This window comes from Artemia sp. Qi Xiang Cuo, chromosome 9 (genome assembly GCF_049724085.1).
Source record: "Artemia sp. Qi Xiang Cuo chromosome 9, ASM4972408v1, whole genome shotgun sequence".
In the NCBI taxonomy this organism is placed as follows: domain Eukaryota; kingdom Metazoa; phylum Arthropoda; class Branchiopoda; order Anostraca; family Artemiidae; genus Artemia; species Artemia sp. Qi Xiang Cuo.
In genome coordinates, this window is record NC_142802.1 from 73,755,523 (window position 1) to 73,780,637 (window position 25,115).

General features: G+C 35.6%; 1 protein-coding gene across 1 annotated transcript in view; it reads left to right on the forward strand.

The window, feature by feature from the left end:
- The window catches only part of LOC148949017 (alpha-galactosidase MYORG-like), a 90,201-nt gene extending 65,344 nt beyond the window's left edge, over positions 1 to 24,857 (forward strand). The window contains exons 2-5 of the mRNA XM_089095088.1: positions 15 to 677; positions 7,972 to 8,166; positions 15,115 to 15,450; positions 23,930 to 24,857. Coding sequence (XP_088951214.1) covers positions 15 to 677; positions 7,972 to 8,166; positions 15,115 to 15,450; positions 23,930 to 24,652 — 1,917 coding nt within the window. The 3' untranslated portion in view covers positions 24,653 to 24,857. The remainder of the gene's footprint in view (positions 1 to 14; positions 678 to 7,971; positions 8,167 to 15,114; positions 15,451 to 23,929) is intronic.
- The last annotated feature ends 258 nt before the right edge of the window (positions 24,858 to 25,115 follow it).

Consider the following 25,115-nt stretch of genomic DNA (forward strand, 5'->3'; position numbering starts at 1 on the left):
TATTTTTATTTTAGCATTCATATTTTGATAGCGTCAGATTTTTGAAAGAAAACAGAAGTGTTCATATTTCCGATGAGCATGGTGATACTCAATTGAAAGCATGGCTTGGGATACCCTTACCTGAAAATTCAAAGTCATATAAGTGTAGACCAAGAGACTTGACTAATAATGAAACTGATGCGGTATGTTTTGAATGGATCGATCAGGCAAGACTTCAAGTGACACTTCGAGAAACAGAACATCTGCGATGCTATGAGATTCATTGGCAAAGTCTTTCCAGTTCATTCGCCCCTCTCGATTGTTTTGATATGAGTGAAAGTGTTTGGTTTGGAGGTGGGTTAACAACTTCAGGAATGAAATGGCCTTTAAACAAACTAAATATGCCCCTATCCCCCTTTGTAACTGGTCAAGGGAATGATCTTAAGTGGGGCTCAATTTTGAAAAGACGTTTTTTTAGTTCCACAGGAGCGGCTATTGTTGTTGATGAAAATGTTCCACTGTGGCTAGAAGTTAAGGATGATAAGCTTTGCGCAGAGAGTAGATCAGGTTATCCTTATAATACTGAGTCCTTGCCAGTGTTAAATTACTCGATTTGCACTGGCCCCGATGTTCCAACAACAGTTCGACTTTTAGCTGACAATGGACTCTGGGATGGAGTAAGAAAAGATGAAATGGAGGTAAGTTGAATTTTGGTTTTGCCGTCCAGAATGAGAAAATGCGTTTAATTTTGCCGAATTTCATAATTCAGATGCTCTCAATGGTAAATATAAAATATAGTTTATAATGTTAAAGCTGGACAGCTTCGGATATTAAAAAATGGCTACACCCATATCCATCTTAAAAAATAGAAGTTGAACTTAGAGGAAAAGTTAGCATCCTTCTTTTTATATTGGTTTCATTTTAAATGAAGAGTAGTTTTTTAATTTTAAAATGCTTTGAATATCAAGAAATGTCTATATTCAGTTTAAAAATTAATGAATCAGTTGAATGTAGAAGAAAAGCTGAAGCAACTAATAATTGCATGAAGGATAAAATATCAAACAATTGAATATTAGCAACCTGCTTTTTGAAAATAATACTGGTCGAAATGAAGCCTATTTTTTATAATTTGTAAGGCCGTATCCAGGAAATTATTTCGGTGGGAGGGGGGGGGGGGTCGCCTCGGGTTGGACCTAATCCATGTCTAACGGTAATGAAGACAATAGATAGGAACATAAAATATTGTATATTGAAGTTATGAAACGTAATAGGCACAAAATGAGTTCACAGAACAAAATCAATTCGAAGTGTATTTTGAGTTGCGAGCATGTCAATAACTCAGTGCCAATAGCAACATTCCTATGCACTGACAGTAACGTTAGACCTGTCAAACGTTCTTCACCGGTTGAATTTCGTAGCCATGTCTTAAGCCGTCTCAAGGTAGAGAAAGTCCTTTCAGGTGTAGCAGTTGAAACAGACCAAGTAGCTACAGTCGTAAGAAGGTGGCTGATGTTTGGAAAGAAATGAGTATTGCACGTATCAAGTGCAGCCGAAGCCGAGATTAGTCTTTCTTTGTTATTAACGTTCTACTTCTTTGCTTTCCATAATTTCAGTTCGTCGTTTACGGTATCTGGCTTTGGTAAAAGGTCGGAGTAAATATCAGTATATTCACAGATTTCTGTGCCAGACAAGTTTCTTTTGTCTAAGTTCGCAGATATGAAGCCGCTTAAATTAAGCCGCTTGGTCAAATTGTACGATGCACCGTAAATCTCTCCTTGAGTTCTGACATGAAGTATTCCATGAATGGAATGTATATGAAAGCTCCGTATGCTTCTTTCGGCAAACCGATGTCATAATGGTCGTTTCGATGACGACCAACTCTTGGAAACGTCAATCCTATCTTCAGATCTCTGGCAAAATCTTCTATTTTTGAATAAAACGAGTCTAACAAAGAATCTGCGTCTTCGCGGAGGCCCACAACTGTCTGCACCACAGTTTCAACGTGGTCGCATGCAAGCGCCAAGTCACAGTCAACAGCTTGAAGACCTATACACAGTGGCAACATAAGACCAAAGAGTTCTTTTGATACGAATAAACTGGTCAGAAACTATCCTTGCTCCATTGAGCTTACTAACTTATGGGCCTTTGCGGAAGTCTCAGCATTCGTGTTTCCTTCTTGAAGCTCTTCCAGTGCTTCTAAAACTGGCTTATAAAGCTCTGTAAGGCGGTTAAAAGCATCGTACCTTTCTACCTACCGAGTATCACAAAGGATAGTGAGAGTATTTTTTCTAGATTCTGGCATGCGTTGTCGAATTCTGCCTTTGAGTACCTGGGTACGGGAGGGGGATGAGCCAAAAAAAGTCGCAGATCAGAGATAATTGTCCCAAAACACGTTTTCATGACTGGAACAGAGCAAGCTGAAGCGATCGCCAGGTTGAGTGTATGTGCTCCACAGTGGACATAAATTGCTCGTGGATACTGCTTTTTAATCCAAGCTCGAGTACCTCTCAGGCGCCCACTCATAGAAGCTGCTCCGTCATATCCCTGTTGTACAAGCTTGCTCAAATCCAAACCATGGTTTTTCAAGGTTTCTAATATTGTGGTGGCCAGACCTTGTCCAGATAAATCTGATACGGGAACAAACCAAGAAAATCTTCGCACAAGGCTCTGTTTGAAACATACCTAACACAAATGGGCAGCTGCCCTGTGTTTCTTACGCCAGATGTTTCATCCGCTAAAACTGAATAGCGCACACTTTCGTTTACCCTTTTAGCAATATCAGGTTGAATCATCTTTCCACTAACACCAATAAGCTCATTTGGCACAACTGGGGATACATCCCATTTCCCACACTTTTTTCAATATGCTTTTTCAGCTCGTCATCACCACATCGCATTCTCATTCTCAAAAGAGCACAGAAATTTCCATCTTTTAAAGCTGGTTCTTTTTTTTCGGGACACAGAGGACCGTGATCATTTGTACCACGAAGGGCTAGCTGCTGTCGACCACAGAAAACAACAGTTTCTACAATCGGTTTGAGTCTCGTGCGATTTTCTTTTGCTTGAACTTTTCGAACATCATCTAACTTGAAGAGAAAATTGTCTTGGTTGCCATTCTGTACGGCTACAAAGCCTTCCGCAAGTACAGTACTTCCTATATGGAAATTCAATTAACTGTGACAAGCGAAAACTCCAATCGCGTCTTTCCATGCTGTAAATGGTTTTAGGACCAGTGCTCCAAGCCTTTAGTGATTTCCTTTACCGGAGCATTCAGCTACAAAGATTACACAGTATTTTCAGAAAGCAACCTTAAATTTATCCGAGCACACAAACGGAAAACGAGCCATCCAGCTTCGCTGAAACCTTAAATTACGTTTCCCTGATGCTGGAAACAAGTAGCTCTCGTCTGGCAGCCACGGAGATTCAAGTAATTGCAACTTCGCAGTAACGTCTAAATCACAGGCCCTGTTGACAGGTTGTCCTATAAGGCGTTTCCGAAGCTATACCTGAGAGTCCTAAGACAACGATCCCCGGTTCACTAACAGTTTTTCAAGATAAAACGCTCAGGCACTCAGTACAACTAACTTGACATCTCTAAAGCTAACATTTTTATCGCTGGTAATAAAGCAACTTCTTTATAACCAGACAATTAGTTTTGACTTGGTTGGAAAATAAATTGTAGCTATATTTTATTTAAATATTTATTTGGTATTTTTTGGTATTTTTATTTGGTATAAAAAAAAGTGGGGGGGGGGCGGGTTAGTTTTTGTATATCTGTTGGAAAGCTAATTTGTTGTTTTTTCACCTTTTTCAGTGGAATAATTCACATTTTCTATAAAAACATTCTAAACAGCACTTTTGATTTCTAGATGGAGCACCCCTATCCTTACCCAAAAGGGCTGCCTGTGGTTATTCTATTTTTTCACCCTCTTATCTAAATTTAAAAAAAACTTTTCTATTAAAGAATGCATTTTTAAAAACTATTTTCATTGGAAAACAAAAAGATTGCCCTACTCCCCTTGAGTTTTGATAAATATATTGCTCTGCCATTCTCTTTATTCTTGCTAATAAGTTCAATTCAACTATCATCTTGAGAAACATGTCCTGTCCCCTACAGTTACAAATAAAGACAATTCTTATTCGTCTTTAGGGCGGGCTCAGCCAACCACCCGCTCAGGGGGCGGACACAGCCAACCACCCTCTTGCTTCATCCCAGTGGGAGCAATTTGTCCTCATAAATTCAAAATGTGGCTCAGCTTTGACATATTTAATAGCGATTTTTAGAACATATATAAAGAAATAAAAGTTATATTTTTAGAATTAGCAGACAATCAGCTTTCTGTTAATATGTAAAAAAACCTGAAACACTGAAAGGATATATACATCAAAATTGGATAGTTGGTATTTCTGAAAAGAGGTCCTTGAAGGTAAGTCAATAAACTAGTAATTTCATGCGTTTAATCTAAAATAATTTTAGTAGTAACTATATTGATGCATATCTTAGATTCTTAGCTATTCATTGATATATACAATTCTTCTCAATTCCTCTTTGGTAACAAGGTGTGACGGTTTTAGTTTTACATAATTTTGCTCAATCGGATACTGGTCTTTTACCCTAACGCACCTGTTCTGAGATTCGCATTCTGGCTCTGGTTGCCGGGTATCCACGTTTTCTATTGCGGGCGTTTTCGCTTGAAAGTATTGAAGTAAATCGTTATCCGCTTGTCGCTTTCTCATTGTTTCAGTGTTAGATACAAACTGACCTCGGATTGGATTGCACCAGCTAAGAGAAGGCTGAGCTGAAGAAGAAGATAGGCTGCCTAATCCTAATAATTGACTCTATTATTCACTCAAAGGCAAATATTTGAAGCTAAGCCCGTAATTAAAGTGACCTAGTGATTTGGTAAGCTTAAAATATACGAGTTTCATAAAGAGGTCAGTGTTGAAAAAAGCAATTTTCTCGGACATCTCGAGGGAGGGGGTTTAAACCCCCTACCCCCCCTCCCTGGATAGAACCTTGATAATGTGTTAATTTTTTCGATTAAAAAGACTTATTTTTCTTTCACATAAACGAGAGGGGTTTGAAAGGATCCACATTTTAAAATTGGGATCATTAATACTTTCAATCAAGTTAAGAAGTTTGTTAAATTTAATTTGATTTACTTTTAATTTAATTTGATTACATTTTAATTTGATTTAATTTGAATACATTTTAGTTTGATTTAGAAAGAATAGATTTTGGAGAAATTTTTTTATCTAATCAGAAAACTCAAACTCATTTTAGAAACTTAAGCAGATATTATTCAAAATAATACTAAATATTTTTTTTTGCAATATATTTTCTGTCCGTTCTGCTCAATCGAAAAAAGCCTGCTGTAACTCAAAAGAAAATTAAATCCCAGTTTCTACAAAACACCTTTTACAATTTCAATTTGTCTATAAATGTATTTATTTGTATTATTCTGGAAAATATATGGCATGCTGTATTGTTCTTCTGTGTCAGTTAACGCAACACAAGTCTTTAATATTAATTTTTCCCTCTTCGAACTAAGGTTAGTGCGAGACAAAAATTATTTGTAGATGCAAAGGAGCTCACACTCATCTGTGATGGATCCTAGTGGAGGGGGCCTGCTGCTCTCACTATCAGCAATAGGCAATAAAGCGACCGTCCCCTGAATTGGATGCCGTTTAGTTATTTGCAGTTTAACTCACAATATGAACTTTTGGACAAAGTAGTAATTTAAGTTCTAGCTGTAAAGAAGTAATAAGAATTCGTTAAAAAAAATTTGCCTACGAGCCACAGTTTATATAATTATCAGTATGATCTTTCCCTATCTCACCCATTATAAAAACCCGGACCGAGGTGCGAGTGCTCCAGAGAACCTATAAACATTAGCGGCATTAGATCTTTTCACGAATAGACAAAGAATAATCACCTACGGAACAAGTACTGACAAAACCACTTGGCCAGCTCAACCAATAAGTGGACAATAAATGCACAAATAAGTGGGAGGAGCTTTTTGTTCGCACCGAGAATGAAGATCCAGAAATCATCTGCGGTAAACTTACTGGATAATTATATAAACTGTGCTACGAGCCTACGAATCTGTCAAGCAAAAAAAAAAGGAAAAAAAAAGGAGGCTTCATAATTCTAGCCAATGTTTGGGGAGTTTCGCTATTTATTTTTTGCAACTAGTCTTTCTACAGCTAGTCTGCCTACTTGTTATATTTTTCTGGCTTCAAACTAGGAATTTTGGCTTATTATGAAATAGTGAATAAACTTATTGGTGTTGTTTTATGCTCTACTATAATCTACACCTTTTCCCTTTTAATTCCTTCCTACGTCTTTGGCTAAAAACAGAATACTTTTTTTTTACTAGTGTTAGAATACTTTTTTTTACTAGTTTTGTCAGTTAGTTTTAAATTTCTGTTGTAATTACTTAGAACTTGGCATGACATTAAGATGGAGGCGAAAATGTCTATAATTTGATAAATAACTTTAAAAAGAGGTCCTTTGAATTAGATGTCATTTAATTGTTTGCTCATAAATTAGTTATTTTACACACAATACGAACTTTTTGACTAAAAACTAATTCAGTTACTAGCTGTAAAAAAGGCCAAAATGTCCCCAAAAGAAATTCCTTAGGAATATGTCAAGCAAAAAAAAAGAATAAATTAAAAATAACAAATAAAAAAGGGCGTTTTTAAAATTTTAGCCAGCGTTCGGTAAATTCCACTAATTTTTTGAAAAACCAGGATGTTTTTTTTTTATAAAGGGTTCAATAATAACTCACAAAACTCTTTTAGTCAAGCGATCTCTACTCCTATGCAAAATTAAAAAGCAGATTACCGGAATTATCCACCCCCCTTCCCCTTCACTGGCGTTTTCTGCTAGTTTTAATTTTTAAGGTTGAATCATTTAAAATTTCGTATGGCATTAAGATTGAAACGAAAATATCTATAATTTGAAAAATAGTCTTAAAACAGTTATCCTCCGAATTAGATGGCGTTTTATTGTTTGCAGTTTTACTGACAATACAAACTTTTCGGCAAAAAAGTAATTGAGATTCTTGCTATAAACATGCCATCCAAATTCCACAAAATAATTTGCTTATGGATCTTTCAAGCAAAAAAAATAATAAAAAATAAAAAAGGGGGTCATCAGAATTCTAGCTAGCGTCTCGGAAGTTTCGCTACTTTTTGGCTAAAAACAGAATGATGATTTTATTTTTTAACCAAAGCTTTAATAATAACTCATATCACTTCCAGTCAACTGGCCTCTACGGCTACGGCTACGGCTACGGCCTGGAGAAAACTTTCGATGCTAGAACTGGTATAAGTGGTTTCCGAAGCTACACCTAAGAGTCGTGAGACAACGATCTCTGGTTCAGTAACAGTTTTTCAAGATAAAACGCTCAGGCACTCAGTACAACTAACTTGAGATCTCTGAAACTAATATTTTTATCACGGGTAATAAAGCAGCTTCTTTATACCAGACAATTAGTTTTGGCTTGGTTGGAAAATAAATTGTAGCTATATTTTATTTAAATATTTATTTGGTATTTTTATTTGGTATAAAAAGAGGGGGGGGGTCAGTTTTTGTATATCTGTTGGAAAGCTAATTGGCTGTTTTTTCACCTTTTTCAGTGGAATAATTCCTTTTTAGCAGGTAGAGTAGCTTAAAAATACAAATATATAGAGAAGCCAATTTCATTTTTTTTCATTGGGGTAAAAATTTGGTGTTGATATAATGCTTTACACTGGTTTTGCAAGTTCATTTACTTCATTTTCTTCACTGGTGTTGTCTGTTAGTCTTAGTTTTAAGTTGTAATCAATTAAAACTTGGTATAGCATTACGATTCAAACAAAATTTCTAGAATTTGAGAAATAGTTTTAAAAAGTGGTTTCTTTTCTAAATCTATCATCTAAGAGATCTATCACTAAGAAATTCAGTTACTGTTTTCTCGCTTTTAAAAGCACCAGTTTTTCGTAGGTTATTCGAGAGTTACTACATGATCCAGTTTGGAGATTTGACCTTATTTCAGCAAGTGGCAATTTAGTTGAAAGTATGAGGAACTTCACAAATAGAATCTTATCAGTGGAATGGACCTCGCCTGGCTATCTTATGCTCACTAGACCATGGGAAGCTTTTGTTGGGGATCTTGAATTTGATACAAGCCAGTTTGATGTATGTATCAGTCTTTAACAAATATTTTTATCGAGGCTCTAATATTAATTAGGACCAAATCCAAAAACCACTGATGATATACTAGCTCCTAAGGTCAAATATTGTGTAATAAAAATATTAGTATAAGTCAAATTATTATATAGTCAAATGCTACTACGAAATAGTTAAACATTAATTACTATACTTAAATATTTAAACTACAGAGAAGTAGAGGGACTGCTTTGAAAAAAAACGACTTTATTTTTATTGGCTTGAAACTTCCGGCTAATCAAGTTTTGAAAAGGCGGGCTAATTCGTCTTTCCACAAATACAGCATAATCCGATTGGATTACGAAAATACGTCACAGATGTCAACCAATGAAACCAAGCCCATTAGGCTTAGCTCGTTCGTTCGCCTCTGAGTCCAAGCGAATTCAGGCCCCGCTTTTGCATACAACTCCAGTCGACATTGTCCGTCATGAGTCAACCTAAAATCTTGGTCACCCCTAAAGTTCTATGACTATCCACCTTAGTTCTGCCCTAAGATAGGGGGATGGATGATAGACTATCCATCAACAAGTGAAAGTGACATCATTTTTATACATTCCTGAAAAAGGCTTATGTCAGCTGTGTCTCTCCACTCAGACTATCTGTCTTGGCTTTTTCTCCAATTAGCCATGGATTGATGGCAACTTTACCACGCATATATTTCACCACGGAGCTATAGAAAAGATTTGTCTTTTTTTTTTGTTGTGTTTGAATTAACAAATGATTGCAGTTGCCATTAGTTCTTATACTTCTTATAACTATTTAATAGCTTTAGGATTGACTGAAACCCTAGCATTCTTTTTTTTTTGACAGTTCTAAAGTAGGATGGATTTCAATTGGTATTTGTACTCAAAGATATACTTTTTTTCCCCATTGCTTTTAATCGTCTTTTCTGGGCAAATTTTTGAGAAAAGCTTTGGGTTGCTAAGTGTACGCTTTGTGTGTTGTATGTCTCAAAAAACTTCAAAAAATTCATAAAAGTTTTTTAACTGCGTTTTTTCTTCTCAAATAATACATATAATACGATGTTTTGTTTTGATATGTTTTGCTCATCCCCAAGGCCGTATCCAGGGAGGGGGTTAGGGGGTTTGAATCTCCCCCAAAATGTTTGTGCGATTCGTAAAAACGTAACAAAAATAAATACAAAAAATTTTTTTATGTGTTTTTTAAAGTATTTTTGTAGCCCCCTCCCCCCGCATAAAATCCTAGATACGTCCCTGCTCATCCTTAAAGTTTGTTTTAGAATATGAACATTTTTTGTTTTTTTCGAACCTATATAAAAAAACAAAAAAAACAAACTGATCTATTTGAACCGTCTATCCTTCAGTTACGGCAAATAAAGTTTGTACAATTGCTTCAATCTCAAAGTCTCTTAGAGAAAATTCCGTTTAAAATGTACAAGCAGAAAACAACCTAGCTGCTTCAATCTAATCCAATCTTAGTCAAAACAGATAAGAAATTAGGGCCTACTGAAACAACCTAGCCTATGTCACTATATGACCTTCGTCTGGTATTAGATTAAAAACAAAATTAAGGGTTTTCCAAGAAAATTCCAAAAAAAGCAAAGTATAATCACCTACGGAACAAGTACTGACAAAACTTTCCAAAAGTGACCCCGCGTACCTCAGCGCCTCTAGACGCAAAATATTGTACTACTTAATCACTCCGAGCCAAAGTACTTTGCTCCCAGCCAATAAATTATGCTAGAGCGTGATTCAGGTGACGAGTGACCGGGAAAGTTGTATTGAATTGTGTAACTACGCTATTTAGTTGCCAGGTTCGCATAGGTATACAAAGGGTCACTTTTTTGTGTGGAGAGGATAGGTTTTGTCAGTACTTGTTCCGTAGGTGATTATACTTTGAAAAAAAGACCCCTAGGAATGCCTAACGAAAAACGAATGTCTGTGGCTCATTCTTACCCGGTGCATAAACCGGAATCTTTTACTTATTTCAACCCAAATCTTACCGACCGGCAGAAACTAATGTTTCAACTTCAATCCGAAACAGAAGCAAACCTATTTGTCAGAAGCAAAACATAAATGAAGACAATGCTTTCATTTGAGAGAATCTGACGGGGAATCCGGCTGTCGGTGTAAAAAACAGTATACAATTCGATGTAAAATTCCGCTACCGATCAATTACGGAGAAGCAACATTTAGCCGCCGATTTGAAACAAGGCTCTTTTCATGACATACCTCAACTTTTGACAGCATAACAGTAATAAAAAACAAAGTTACCATAGATAAGTTATTTAATTACTGTAGAGAAATTCTCAAATTCACTTTGCCTCTGTATTTCTCCGCATCACCGACCAATTAGGTTCTTTCAGTTGCGAGTTTTTTTCTCTTTTTCCCTCCTTGTATGTTTTGTTTTTCCCCTTCTTCTCCTTGTTTTTCTTTCCTTTTTAATGATTGTTTTTTTTGTGTGCTGCTCAACAATTTTTTTCTATTCGTTTTCTACTGTATTTGTATTTTTATGCATTTTTTCTATGTGTTACCCCACACATCATACTACTGTATAGCGGTGGGTGAAAATAGCAATGAGGATTATAATTATTATTCAAAAACATAATTAAAAGTTTGTTAGTCTATAAATGTTTCCTATGCGTTTGATGTACGTGCTTCCTATTTGTATTTGTATTTTTATGTGTTTTGTTTCTATATGTTACCCGCGTATTTAGCTACTGTACTGTGTGGGTGAAAAGTAATACTAATAATAATTACTATTGTTCAAACATATAATTAAAAGGTTAGTTATCTTATTCCTATTTCGGCTGTGAATCTTTGGGATGCCAAATATGGATTGCTGACCTAAGCCATATATATAGAGAGAGAGAGAAAAAAAAAGAATTAGCACCCTAATTTTTCAGCCAACAGAGAAATGCGGACACAGAAAAATTGATTTTAAATAGTTTTTGGATTTCGGATAAATATAATGGCCAAAAACTATCTCTGAATTTTAGCTGCGGCCGTATTGGCTTCGTAGAATGGCTTTGGAGGCCATGAGGGTAAATACAGCTTTAAAGCAACAGTAGTAAAAAAGAAAGGGTGATTAGTCACTTTTTTTTGGCAGTTCTATGCAAGTTAAAAGTTTTGTGCAACCTTTTATGCGCCACTTTTATGGTTTGGTCACCTTTATAGCCCCTTTTATGGTCACTTTTATGGTTACAGCGTCACTTTTATGCCAGTTAGAATAGTTGAACTCTATGGCTACCTCTCCTCCAATAATTCCTGATAGCTGTTGTTCCGAAGAAAATGCTTCTGAAAAATAAAATCCATGTTCTAAATATAATTCAATCAAGGACACTGTCACTCCTATTTATTTAATACTGGATTTTGAGATTTTTTCTTCTCATTGGTATTATTTTAGGGGATTTACAAAATCAGCTGATTTTTGATGGTTTCGACCAAGTAGCTGGTACTGGGCTAGCATCCGGCTAAATAATTTTGACACTGACTGGGTTAAGGGACCATCTAGGGTTTTGAAGAATTTTTAGCCTTCATTTCGGCTCCATTTTTCAGCTTAATAGTTAGACTCTGTCTCTTAGGATTTTTTTTTCTGTTTCTAGACCGCCTCTTAATAGTGCTTGTCAAACCAATATGGAATCTATATCCATTTTAACATATACTCTTCTCTAAACTAAGATGATTTTGCATTGATAACAGACGTAATTGAAAAGCCTTCCAATCGAGTTTTCATAATAGAAGGAAAACGTGATAGTGGATATAAGGGTTAAGCTACCACCAATACATAATGTTACTTTTTTAGGCAGACCTTTACCAAATGCGGGTATTTTCTATAGAGTCATCTTTTCATGAAAAAATATAGTCTCTCAATATTTATAGAGCTGAAATTAAAAGCTATTTGATAAAAATTTTGGGAAATTACCTAAACAGTAAGAAATGATACTACTACTACTACTACTAACAGCTCATTGAAGGACCAAACCGCCTGAGCACAACCCAGCAGCGCACGTTCCTCTTACATCCCAAACTATTCAAAGCCTCCCTCTTTAAACCCTCCCAAGAAGTTTGAATTTCTCGTAAATCTTTCCTTATGAACTCCTCCCACCCCATTCGGGGCCGACCTGCTTTTTGTATGGTCTTAGATGATTGGGCGACAAGTAATATTTTTGGCAGTCTATCGTCTTTCATTCGCAGACGTGTCCTAGCCATCTCAATCTTTCATTGATTATGGCCCTCTTTAGCGGGATCGAGCCAAATGTTTCGTACAGCTTACTGTTTGAAATACAGTCGGTCAGACGGGTACCCTAAACAATCCATAGAAAATTTCCCTGGAACATTTAACAAATCCCCCTCCGTCTTTCGGAGCGTCCAAGTTTCAGAATCTTACTCGACCACTGTCATCACTGTAGCTTCCAAAATTCTAATCTTGGTTTGCAGGCATATCTTCATATTCTTCCAAACTTTTCTTCAACTGTGAAAAAAATACCCTGGTTCGACCTTCACTTATTCCCAGTCTTTGCGATTTAGCCTTCTTAAAATTAATTATCAAACCTATTCTTGCACTCTGATCTCTGAAAATCTCCAATAATTCATTCATTTTTCAAACATTTTCGTCTAGGATGCTCAAATCATCAGCATAATGTAACTCTAAAGAATTTTTACTTCCTGATTTGATTCTGTGCTCTTCCATAGCCTTTGCTGTGCTCCTTAGGACAAAGTCGAGCGAAATGATCCTTATTAATGTAGATAGAACGAAACCCTGCTCAACTCCTGATTCGATACGATTCCAGCTACTAAACTATTTCCAATATTAGCCGCAGAAATCTTATTCTCGTACATAGCACCAATTACTTTAAAGTATTTATCTGGTATACCATACAAGGATAGGACCTTCGCCTAAGCTCTTCTATCGCTTGAATCGAACACTTGTTCATAATCTATAAAACTGAGGACTAAAGGTATCTAAAGACTCAGGCACTTCTCAATTATTAATTTAAGAGTGAAAGTTTGGTCGACGCGCCCTCACCCCTTTCTAGATATACACTGTTCCTCTCTTGATACTTTATCAACAGTCCCTCCAAGTCTAAAAAGCATCATCAGACTAAGTAATTTGTTTCCCACAGAAACCAAGCTAATGCGTCTGCAATTACCACCCTCACTATTTTCACGTTTCTTATAGAGGGGTTTAATTAAAGTTTTCTTAAAATTCCTAGGTACTTACCTTTTTTTAAAGTTATATTCATAATCTTTAGTAATTTATCTCTAACTTCACAGCCACCAGATTTAAGAACTCATTTACGACACTGTCAGTGCATGAGGCCTCATTATTTTTTAATCCTTTTAGTACTGTCACGAGTTATTACTTACAAAATAAATCTTCCTTCACTTTCCAAGTGTTACAAACTTTTTTGTATCTTTTACTGTAGCTGCATCACGGTTTAGCATGTTTTCAAAATGTTTTGCCCATCTCTATTTAACTCTTATCTATCTTCCTATGTCAGACTAGGACAAGTCCACATTGACTGTTCCCTTTAAATTTTTCAACATACTAGTACAATATTTTACTATTATGCCGTCTGGCTGAATCTTCCAGGTCTTCAGCAATTTTATTCATCCTCCCCATCAAACTGTCTTAATTCATATTTAATGCCTTCTTCACATTCCTATTATTTTCGTATGATCTATCACTCTCTCATTCGACATCCTCTTTCCTTCCTAAATCCAGACTGTTCTTCTCTTAAACCACATTTGTTCTTCTCTTGTGATGTTATCTAAAGCCTCTCTGGGTCTAAAAAGTATCATAACACTAACTAATTTGCTTCCTGCAGAAACCAATCTAATGCCTCTGTAATTAACTCACTCACTCTTATCACCTTTCTCATAGAAGGGTTTAATTAAAGTTTTCCTAAAATCACTAGGTGCTTACCCTTTTTCAAAAATATGTTCGTAATTTTCAGGAATGATTTGGTCGTTAAGAGATGATTTGCTCACTATTGCCACTGCAAGGATTTGGATGCAAAACAGGTGCTATATTCAGGTTTTCCGGAGACTTTCTTAACTTTTTTTTTTTTTATCAAAACCTCTGAGGATGCTTTACTAAAAGGAAAAAAATAAAGAGAGGGAAATTTGTATTGCAGTAAAATAAAGTTTTTTTCTTCAATCATCACATTACTGTTGTTTCTTTCACCTTTTAACGATTTAATTTATTTCTCAGGTCTATCTCTGAAAAATCTGTTTTCATTTAAGCCCGGGGAGAATTTTCCACGGGGAAAAGTATGGGTCGAGAGGAAAGCTTCCAGGGGGAATTTTTCATCGGAAATTTACACACAGGGGGGGGGGGGATTTCATGGCACGATCTGAAAATCGGTAAGAAAATAAATTAAAAAACAAGTTTTTTTCTATTGAAAGTAAAGAGCAACATCAAAACTTAAAGAAACAGAAATTATTCCGTATATGAGGGGGACTGCCCATTCCTCAACCCTCTCTCTGTGTCCTAAAGCTTGATGTTTTGTCACAATTCCTTAAGAATGACTGCTCAAACACAATGGCCGTTGAATTTGAACGAAAAGTATTTTTTAACGAGCTCTTGCGTTAAGAGCCAGGGTTGAGAAAGGGGAACACCGCCTCATATCCATAATACTTCTGTTCATTTTTGGCTTTAATGTTGATCCTTACTGTCGGTTGAAAACCTTTTTTTTATTTAGTCACCTCTAGAAATATGTAAATGCTGACAATGCTCACCTTTGACATTAGCTGGCTTTGGAAGTCAGTATGTTCTTTTCCGACATTAAACATTCTTAGTGATTAACAAAATATCATTTACTAAACTGGAATCAGAAAAGACCAAACTGAATCTCATGAATCGCTACCCATTGGTAGTAACTTTCTAGTTTACTACTCTTATAACTATTCGTGCAAACTCATTTGACATTTTATGTTACTACTTACCTTACAGGACCTAGAAGACGCTTTCGAAATAATCCGCCGAAAAGGATTCAAGATAGCCATTGGAACAAGCCCTTATTTTTCAACATTTAGTAAAAGCTACGAGGAAGGACTGATCGAGTCAAACAGAAGTTTCTGGTTGGGTCAACCGCCAAGGGACGATGGTCCGCTTGTGCCATCTTTAGTGTCGAAAGATGATGATAATAGTCTTGTTGTCCTAGATCCGACGTATTCACCAGCAGCAAAATGGTTTTCTGCAAAACTTTCAAACCTAAAGAAGAACTATGCTGTCGACGCAGTAGTACTTAACCTAGGGACTACAGAGAGTTTGCCAAAACACTTTCAGGTAAAGCCGCTGCCATATTTGACACTTACTAATTTATCTAAAGCACCACCTTAATTGGTTTAGTGGCTTGTCTTGATCGGCGAAAACAATAATAAAGGAGCCCCTAGACGGTCAATCATTTTGATCAAAAGTTTTCTTCAATCGATTGACTCAAGCATGATTGACCGTCTAGGGGCCTGTTCGACGCTTGAGTCAAGCGTTGACGGTGATTGATAGAAAGTTTGAATGACTCAATCATTTTGATCAAAAGCAGTGTGTTCGATTACCTTTCGTTAAGGTTGAAGAGTTGATTGAAGGATCGATTGAAGATTAATTATAGCACACGTCAATCGATTGACAGAAACTTTTGATCGAAATGATTGACCGTCTAGGGCCTCCTGAAGGATCCTTCATTTTTAGGTAACAGCGTGATTAAAGCGAAGAGCGGTATAAACAATATAGCAGAATACTGTCCAATTTTTCTGTTAAATAAAGAAAACGAGTTTTTTAACTGAAAGTAAGGACCGGCACTAAAACTTAAAACGAACAGAAATTATTCCGTACATGTAAAGGGCTGTCCCCTCATCAACGCATCGCTCTTACGTTAAAGTTTTCATTGTTTTAAAAAGTAGAATTGTGACAAAGAGTCAAACTTTGGCGTAAAGAGCGAGGCGTTGAAGAACGGACAGCCCCTTTCAAACACGGAATAATTACTGTTTGTTTTAAATTTTAATGCTGCTCCTTACTTTCAGTTAAAAAACTTGTTTTTTTTAATTTAATTTCTGAACGTTTTTCAACTAATACAGGTTCGAATTTGGCTCACCGTACATGAAAACTTAAAACAAATTTGCATATTAATTTTGGCAGATTTATTCCGTATCCCTACTCAATATCTTGCTCTTTACGCTAAAGCTGTTAGCACTTTCAAAAAAGCTACCTATTCTAATTAAACAGCCCCCGTGTTTCAGTAGCCACTCTTTAAAAATTGGGTCAAAACAAAACTTTAGCGCAAAGAGAAAGGTATTGAGGAGGGGGCAACCCTTCATATATGGAATAATTTCTGTTCGTTTTTCAAATAATGCTGGTAAATCTAGCTCACCCTCTGGGTATGAAGGAAGGGGTATGAAATATGAAATATACCCCTTCCCCTCACGGAAAACTCCTTCATGGATATTTCATCCAACGTAAAGTGTACCCCCTCCCCCTGTCAAATTTCCTCCAGAGAGTTCCATCCTCACTGAGAATCCCACTCCCTTTAAAATTGCTTGTGGAAGGTTCAGCCTGAAAAATTCTCCTTAACATTATTTCACTTGAATAAAATTTTTAATCTCTAATCGGGTTCTCGCTATCTCCAGAAATGACCCCCCCCCCTCGTAGAAATTATTTCCCGGAAATCAAAGCACACAGAAAATATCCCCCGGAACATCTCAACATGAGAAATTTGGCAAAGAGAATATAAAACAATCAAAAAGAATTTCGTATAGTAATTCTGTCAACACCCCAGTGTAATATTTCCCCTAGAAAATTCACCCCCAGAAATTTCCCTCCCCAAGGAATATTCTATCCATAGAAATCCCCCAAAGAACGACCCCCTCCCCCCAAAAAATGTCTGTATACTTCCCAATTACAAATGCAATACGTAAACAATGGGCAAATTTTAAAACTTACACGCCCCTCCCCACACACTTTGTGGGGCCATTTTACATCTAAAGACATATTTATTCGACCTTTCAACTATACAGAGCAAAATAGCTATCTACAAATTTTGATGAGATAACTTTGGGGAAAACGGGCGAGGAAGGGGGCCCGGTTTCCCTCCAATCTTTTTGGTCACTTAAAAAGGAGACTAGAACTTTTAATTTCCGTTTGAATGCACCCTCTCCCGATCTTCTATTATCATTATATCAATATGATCACCCTTGGGAACAACAACAAATAAACACGCATCCGTGATCTGTCTTCTGGCAAAAATAGCAATATTCCACATTTTTGCAGATAGGAGCATGAAACATTAGGGTTCACTAGTACGCTGAATATGATGGTGTGGTTTTCATTAAGATTCCTTGAATTTTAGGGGGCGCCCCCTCCCCAATTCAAAAATCAGGCAAATTTTCTAAGGCTCCTAGTTTTTGATGGGTAACACTTAGTGAATCTTATATATTTGGAATCAGCATAATAAGCTGATTCTTTTGATGTATCTATTGATATTAAAATACTGTTTTAAGAGTTTCGGTTACTATTGAGCTGAGTCGCTCCTTACTTACAGTTCGTTACCACGAACTGTTTGATTCATCTAAGTAATCGTTTAACGGTCGGAATGGATGTCGTGGGAATCGTAGTCTCTTCTAGTCGTATTATATCTGATAATAAGGAGGCAAATAGAGGGCAGGAAGGTGTGGTCCTTTCTAATCGTTATACACTTAAATTTACAAAAGGGGAATAAGCTTCCCAAGGATAGGATCCGTAAAATCCTCATTATGCTAACTAAGGCAGGACACCTTTCTAGAATAAAAAAAAAATCTAACCAACACACAAGAATCCTCCCACAAACAAAGTTACTGATGAGTAATGGGCTTAAATTTCAAGCTGAATTAAAAACCATATACTACTATGAAAAAAATATCAGGTTTTAGTCTGCTATCAGTTTTCTGATCGTTTTAAATTCGCAGCACACCCCCTAAGAGCACACCCCATAAATCGAGAGCTGTCAAAATTCAAACATTCTTTGATCTATATAGTATAGTAGCTGGAGTTGTATAGAATTGGGAAGACATCAGTTTCATTTAAAACCCATTGATTGTTAAAATAAAATAAAGAAATAATAGTTGATAAAGCCTTTATCTAAGGTAGTTAAAAATGAAAAAGGCTACTAACAAGTAGCCTTCAATTTAAGGCCAATTCTATGGTTAATCGGCCTGAAATTGAAGAATTTTTATCAGTAAATTTTGAAGATTGATATTTTCCTTGGATATCATTATCAGGAAGAAGCAGAATTAAGGCTTTCAAACCTAACGTTTTCAAACTGCTATATTGTTTGTAAAAGTAAGTTTCTTTTCAGGCATCCAAGATATATAAAAAAAAAATCTTGAAAAAACTTTCCAATTTTATTCCCCTGAGTGAAAAAAGGGTATACAACAAATTTTGGAAAAAGCTTAATATCTTGAGAACCAAGTTAAACTGAACTAAGTTACAATTAAAATGAAAGCGCATATAAGAGCTGGTTATCTTTATGCAAAATACCCCTTGCAAATTACCTATGGCAACTGTTTAGTTCATCCTTTTTTTCTGACTAAACACCGTGTAACAAAATTTCTACTTATTTACATACATCAATTTTTGGACTTTCAGAGTCACATCTCATTATCAGAATCCACAGTAAAAATTGTAAACATGTGGTATAACTTCATTTTTTTAGAACTGAAAGGATTTTGGGAATTTATACAGCAGGAAACTATAAGCAGCGAATTTTGTTTCTCAAAATGTAGTTGAAGCTTCTGCTCTGTGATTTCTTGGAAATTTCCGCTAAAGCATTTTCAGTGGGGTCATTAGCAGCTGATTAACGTGTACAAGGTACCGTGGATTCTGTACTACATGTATGTACTTCCGTTCACTGGATTTAGTGGAGTGCACTATTGGCGAGCAAAAGCATGCTAAGAACTTATTTAGAAGCAAAACAGGTCACACACTGATGGCTAGAACTTATTTAGCTGAAGGAGACGGCCCTCTAAAATCTTGTTTTGTCAAAAATATAACATCTTTTGAAATATCACAAACAATTTATAAGCATTGTTTGGATAAAATGAAATAAAGCTAGATGGATATCTAGCAATAGATCCAAGGACTATCTTGATGAGTTAGGAAAATGAATGGAATTGAGAGAAAGGCTGCTTGCCCTTTAATCTATTTTTACTCCAATATTTCCCAAATTTTTTGCCTTAATACCCTTAGTTTTAATAGCAGCAGTAGACTTAATAGTAGTAGGTGACAAGATGCTTATATATTTCATATATATATATATATATATATATATATATATATATATATATATATATATATATATATATATATATATATATATATATATATATATATATACATATTGAAATATTTGGGTTTGCCCAAATATTTCGGTTTGACATCATTCTGATCATATATCTTATGATATCTGGAATTGCGCTACGGAACTTCACAATAACATACAACAGTTTGTTAGGATCTGAGCTGTATTACATATCATATATATATATATATATATATATATATATATATATATATATATATATATATATATATATATATATATATATATATATATTGAAATATTTGGGTTTGCCCAAATATTTCAGTTTGACATCATTCTGATCATATATCTTATGATATCTGGAATTGCGCTACGGAACTTCAAAATAACATACAACAGTTTGTTAGGATCTGAGCTGTATTACATATCAGATTCTGTTTAAATAAATAATTCTGTTCTTCCAGATGATTTTCTTTCGTTTTTTGTCCTTTCTATATAGCGTTTTTTTCATCTTTTCATTTTATTTCTCTAATATGTGTTAAATAAGTAATTTAGTCCCTTTTCTCGTTTCTTTTCCGTTGATAAAGGCTTCCAAATGCGAAACAGAAATACTCAGACTTTTATTAGTATCCAAGGGCGTATCCAGGATTTTCTTCGGAGGGAGGGGAGTTACAAAAAATTAAAAACGCATCACAAATTTGTTTATATGTATTTTTTACGCTATTACGAGTTGGACAAAAACTTTTCTTTGGGGGGGGGGGGGGTCAAACGGTGAAATTTTCATTTCTGGATTAGGCCTTGTTAGTAGCCTATACAATTTTTTTTTTCATTTTTAACTGCCTTAGATAAAGGTTTTATCCAATATCATTTTTTTTATTTTATTTTAACAATGAATGGGTTTCAAATGAAACTGATGTCTTTCCAATATTTAAGTATATGCATTATACGCGACACTGTTAGCTACGGTGCTGTGCTGTGTCAGCAGAAATACCGAATTATGTGAAAATTATAAGGAATCATGGACCAAACTAAAATAATAATTAAATTTGGAGACTAGGCCTAGACCCCTCCCCCCTTCCATCTGGGTACCTGCCTCCTGATTCTACTGTAAAACTTAAATAGTAAGCTTTTCCAGGATAATGTATTACCGAATTTATTTGGAATTGAGCTATTTGAATTTTTTGTTCTCTTTCTAGATGTATCCTTTCAAAAAAAAAAAAAAAAAAAAAAAAAAAAAAAAAAAAAAAAAAAAAAACACTTTTCTAAAACTGGGGAACAGAGAATAAGATCTCCACAACAAAATAAATAAATATGATACTAAAAGCCAATCTATTGTTGCTTTTAGAACATTAAATCCCTATGTTGATTTGGTTTTTCATGGATGTGAAGGTTAGCTTATTAATCTAATTGATCAGTCATAATGCTAGAAAACTGTTTTTTAACACAGCACAAAAAATGAGGTTTTCCAGTGTCAGAGTTGTTTGGTGTTTCGTCCATAAAACGCCAAATAGAAACGGGGCTTGAGGGATGATTTTAAGTAGTTCCATCTTTTCCATAAGAATATTCATATTTTAAGTTTATTTTTAGTGGTTTGCCTCCAATGAACAAGTTTTCTTTAGTATTGCTTCATCCTCTTGCAACTGTCCATTCTACACACGTTTTGTTAATAATTAGAATTCTATAGGCAAAATTTTGTAAAAAGGTAGCTTGTTCAAAACTTTAAGTTATACGAATCCAGTGGCGCCAATTCACGAAAACGTTGTGGGATGGGCAAAATGTATTTTTCAAAATCTGAATTGGGAGAGCGAGTTTTTTAGACTAAGGGAAATACCAAAAAAGAATATTTTTCAATGAAATTACAAAAAAGTGTAAATCAAGACCTAGGGAAGCAGATACCCCCCCCCCCCAATTGGTGCCACTCCACACATTTATATTACAAATTAGCAAATGTATAATAGTTTAGCCTCTCCTCGTCGAAATACTAAAATGACTAATTAGGATGCAGCTATTCTTGCAAGTCCTCTGTTGTTCGTCAATTTCATTAAAACGATGAAAATAGAGTGAATATGAAATTAAGCCCATGCTATTCGCAATTTTGTATTTCCGATTTAGCAGAAATATAGTTACGAAGGAAATACTCGGAACAATAAACCAAGGAGAAATAAAATCCAATTGAGGTCAAAATAAGATTGACCTCAATAACAGCTGTGGCACATAACGTGCCACAGCTGTTATCCTTAATGGTAAACTTTGACTCTGACAAACCCACTCAAATGGCATCGATTTCTATGACATTTCTTGACAACACAAACAATTTTAAAATGGACATTCCCGAAGACCCATTCACAACGAGACTTTTCTAATGCCGAGATTTAACTAGCGCTAGTTTCAGCCAATCAGATTTTCTGCAGAATATTCTAATTAGCTGAAAAATTAAATAAAAGATTTTGATTGGCTTAAATTGACACTAGCTAAATCTCGGTATTAGCAAAATTTAATTGTGAATCAGAAGTACGGCAGACTTCACCAGTGTTTTAAAAACTAATTTTATTATTATATAGTTACCTACTATATACGGGCACAAAATACCTTCAGTTAGTCTTTTCTCAGTAGGCAAAAATCTTAGTGTTCTGCTTCTCGATGGGCCTATACTTTCAAGATATTTGTTAACAAAAAAAAGAAAGCCATATTCATACCTTAACGTGGAAGAGGTTATACACCTATCATGACAGACACAAGTTATGGGGACAATTTCCACACCCTTTCTTCTCTAGCAATTCTGTTTTCAGCATGCGTATAGTGGGTTACAAATTTAACATTTAGTAAAAGCTGAGGACTATGCTAAAAAAAAAATCAAGGGTAAATGTTTGCCCTTTGTTCTGACATCAATGGGTTAAGGGTGTGAAATGAAATGAGAGCAATGAGTTAACTGTATGCATCTAGGTGTCTTCTGACCACGTCTCTGATGGTTGGAGTAAAATTGAAAACTACAGTTAAATAACCATACCTCTGATGAAACTACGTTCAAGTTTCAAACTTAACTTTAACCATTAGTTAGAGCATTATTCCAATTTTTTTTTTACTGGAAAACTTCCCATGAGTTCGAAGAATTGAGATTTTGCCTACCGATTGTTTTGGGTACCCGACTGACTGACCGTATTTCAAACAGTGAGCTGCACGAAAAGTGTGGTTCAATCCTACTTTCAGGGGCTACGATGAGAGAAAGGTTGAGATAGCTAGGGCACGTTTTGCGGATGAAGGGTGACAGACAGTCCTTTTCAGCCAACCGTCTAGGGCTAAACAGAAAGCAGGTCGTTCTCGGTTGGGGTGGGTGGATGTCGTAAGGAAAAATTTAAGAGAAATGGGAGGGTTTAAAGAGGCAGGCTTTGAATAGATTAGGATGGAGGAGGAGCGTGCGTAGCTGTGTTGGCCTCATTCGGCATGTTGCTGCAGTGAATTGTTAATAGTAGTACTGTATTTTTTAAATTCAAAACTGAAGATTTTCAGGATTTATTATCATTATATATTAAACAATCAGTCTACTGTCATTAAAGTTTCCAGTAATCTTGATCGCTATGGGGATTCTCTTTCTTTCTTATGTCGATGTTTTGAAAAATAAAGACCATACTGTTCAAAATACATATTTTTTTTACAATAAAACGTAAATGGTAGGGGTACCTCTCTTATTTGTAAACCTTGACTAGGGGGTATTTTTCTTTGTTGTGCTGTTGTCGATATTATAATACATAAAAAATGCACTGCTCGAAATGAAAATAATTTTTAGAAAAGCGCAAGACGGAGCTAATAACAGCCTTTAGGAGGTTAATGATACTATAGTATAGTCTTGTTTTCGGTAATTGCTGCTCACCTTAAGTTTCACCTGACTGTTCATTTTGACTTGCGCTTGCTTTAAGATGCATTTACTCTTCTATAACAGTATCTGTTCATTTTAAGTTTGGTGTGATTATTAATTTTAATTTCTGCTCGCCTTCTGTTTCATTTATTCATTGATAGTAATTTCTGTTCAAGATATGACTTTATTTCTGCTCATGTTAGGTTTTAAAATGACCCTTTACTTTTCTTTGAAAAACTTTTTTTTTTAAATTAGTTCCAAAAAAGCCGACTTGGAAGCGAGTGGAGATATGCAATTTGTCAGCAGGCTTTTTGCTAGCCAAAAACCCTGAGTACAGGATCGTATGCAGGATTTTTTTTTTTTGGGGGGGGGGGGTACAAAAGGATTTTTTTCGAGGGGGCCTTACAAAAAACTTTAAAAAAAACATAAAAATTTTTTTAACATTCATTTTTGTTACGTTTTTACGAGTCGGAAAAACATTTAGGGGAGGGGGGGGGGTTCAAATCCCGTGACCCCACTCTGTATACAGCCTTGCCTGAATAGCTGGTTATTTGGTTAATTTGAAGATAATACTGAACATATCATTTTTATATTCATTACTTTCAATCAATTATTTTTTTTTTCAGTTGGAAGTGGATACAGTGGATCCTTCGAAGCTTACAACCTATTTTTTAAAGGCAGTTAGATCAACGTTACCAACTGTTCTTGCAACATCAAGCGCCATTGAAATGCCAAAATTGCCCACTTTTGTCATTACACCTAAAGCAGCAACGACATGGGACGGTCTTCAAACGACCTTACCATCTGTCCTTACATTATCGATACTTGGGTATCCATTTATTATTTGTCCACCCGTCGGGGGAAATGTTTCCCCAGGAGAGTCCACCGCTTCAAAAGAGCTTTACATTAGATGGCTGGAATTCAACACGTTTCTGCCGGTAATACAGTATAAAATACTTCCATTTGATTATGACGACGAAACTATGGAAATAGCCGAAAAACTGGCAACACTGCGGAAAACTCTTGTGATGCCTATCATTAGAAAAATAGCAGACGAATCTGTCCTATCAGCAGCACCTATCATACGTCCCATTTGGTTCCTGGATTCCGAGGACCCAGAATGTTTTTCAGATGAAACTAACGATCAATTTTTAATTGGTGATAAAATATTAGTTGCGCCAATCCTAACGCCTGATACGTTTGAAAGGGATATTTACCTTCCTAGAGGTGTGTGGAAGGATGGAATGGATGGCAGCTTGCGAAAAGGGGGACGATGGTTAAATGGATATAAAGTTAACCTAAGGCAAATTCCATATTTTATTAGAATGCCAGACGGAACCCGACTCTGAGATCGTACTTTTTTTTTTAACGAACCCAGTGAACCGTTAAGAATGTGCTTTCATTTAATATTCAGTTTTTTGAAGACAGTAGCGAAATTACTCGTCTAGTTGAAACTAAGTATTTACCTCTTAAACAATAAAATTAATTTTGCGTAGTGTTTCGCGTTTTGTAAATAGATTTCATAATTTTCAAATACATTATGTACAGACGTGGCGTGTATGCAAAAATTCACTATAGAAATACTTACTTATGTCCCGGACGTCCTCATGAGTCGCGGTGGGACTATCTCATTTACACGTTGATAGATAAAATGTTTATAGCATGTAAGCCAATTACTTTGAAATTTGCAGGTCATATTCGAAATTTTCTCGCCATTTTTTCCTTAGTCGGCCAGAAAGGTGACTGCGGTGCACTCTATCTTCAGAAACAATTTTTGGCAGTGGCTACTTCTCCCTACGGTGGACGTGGTCA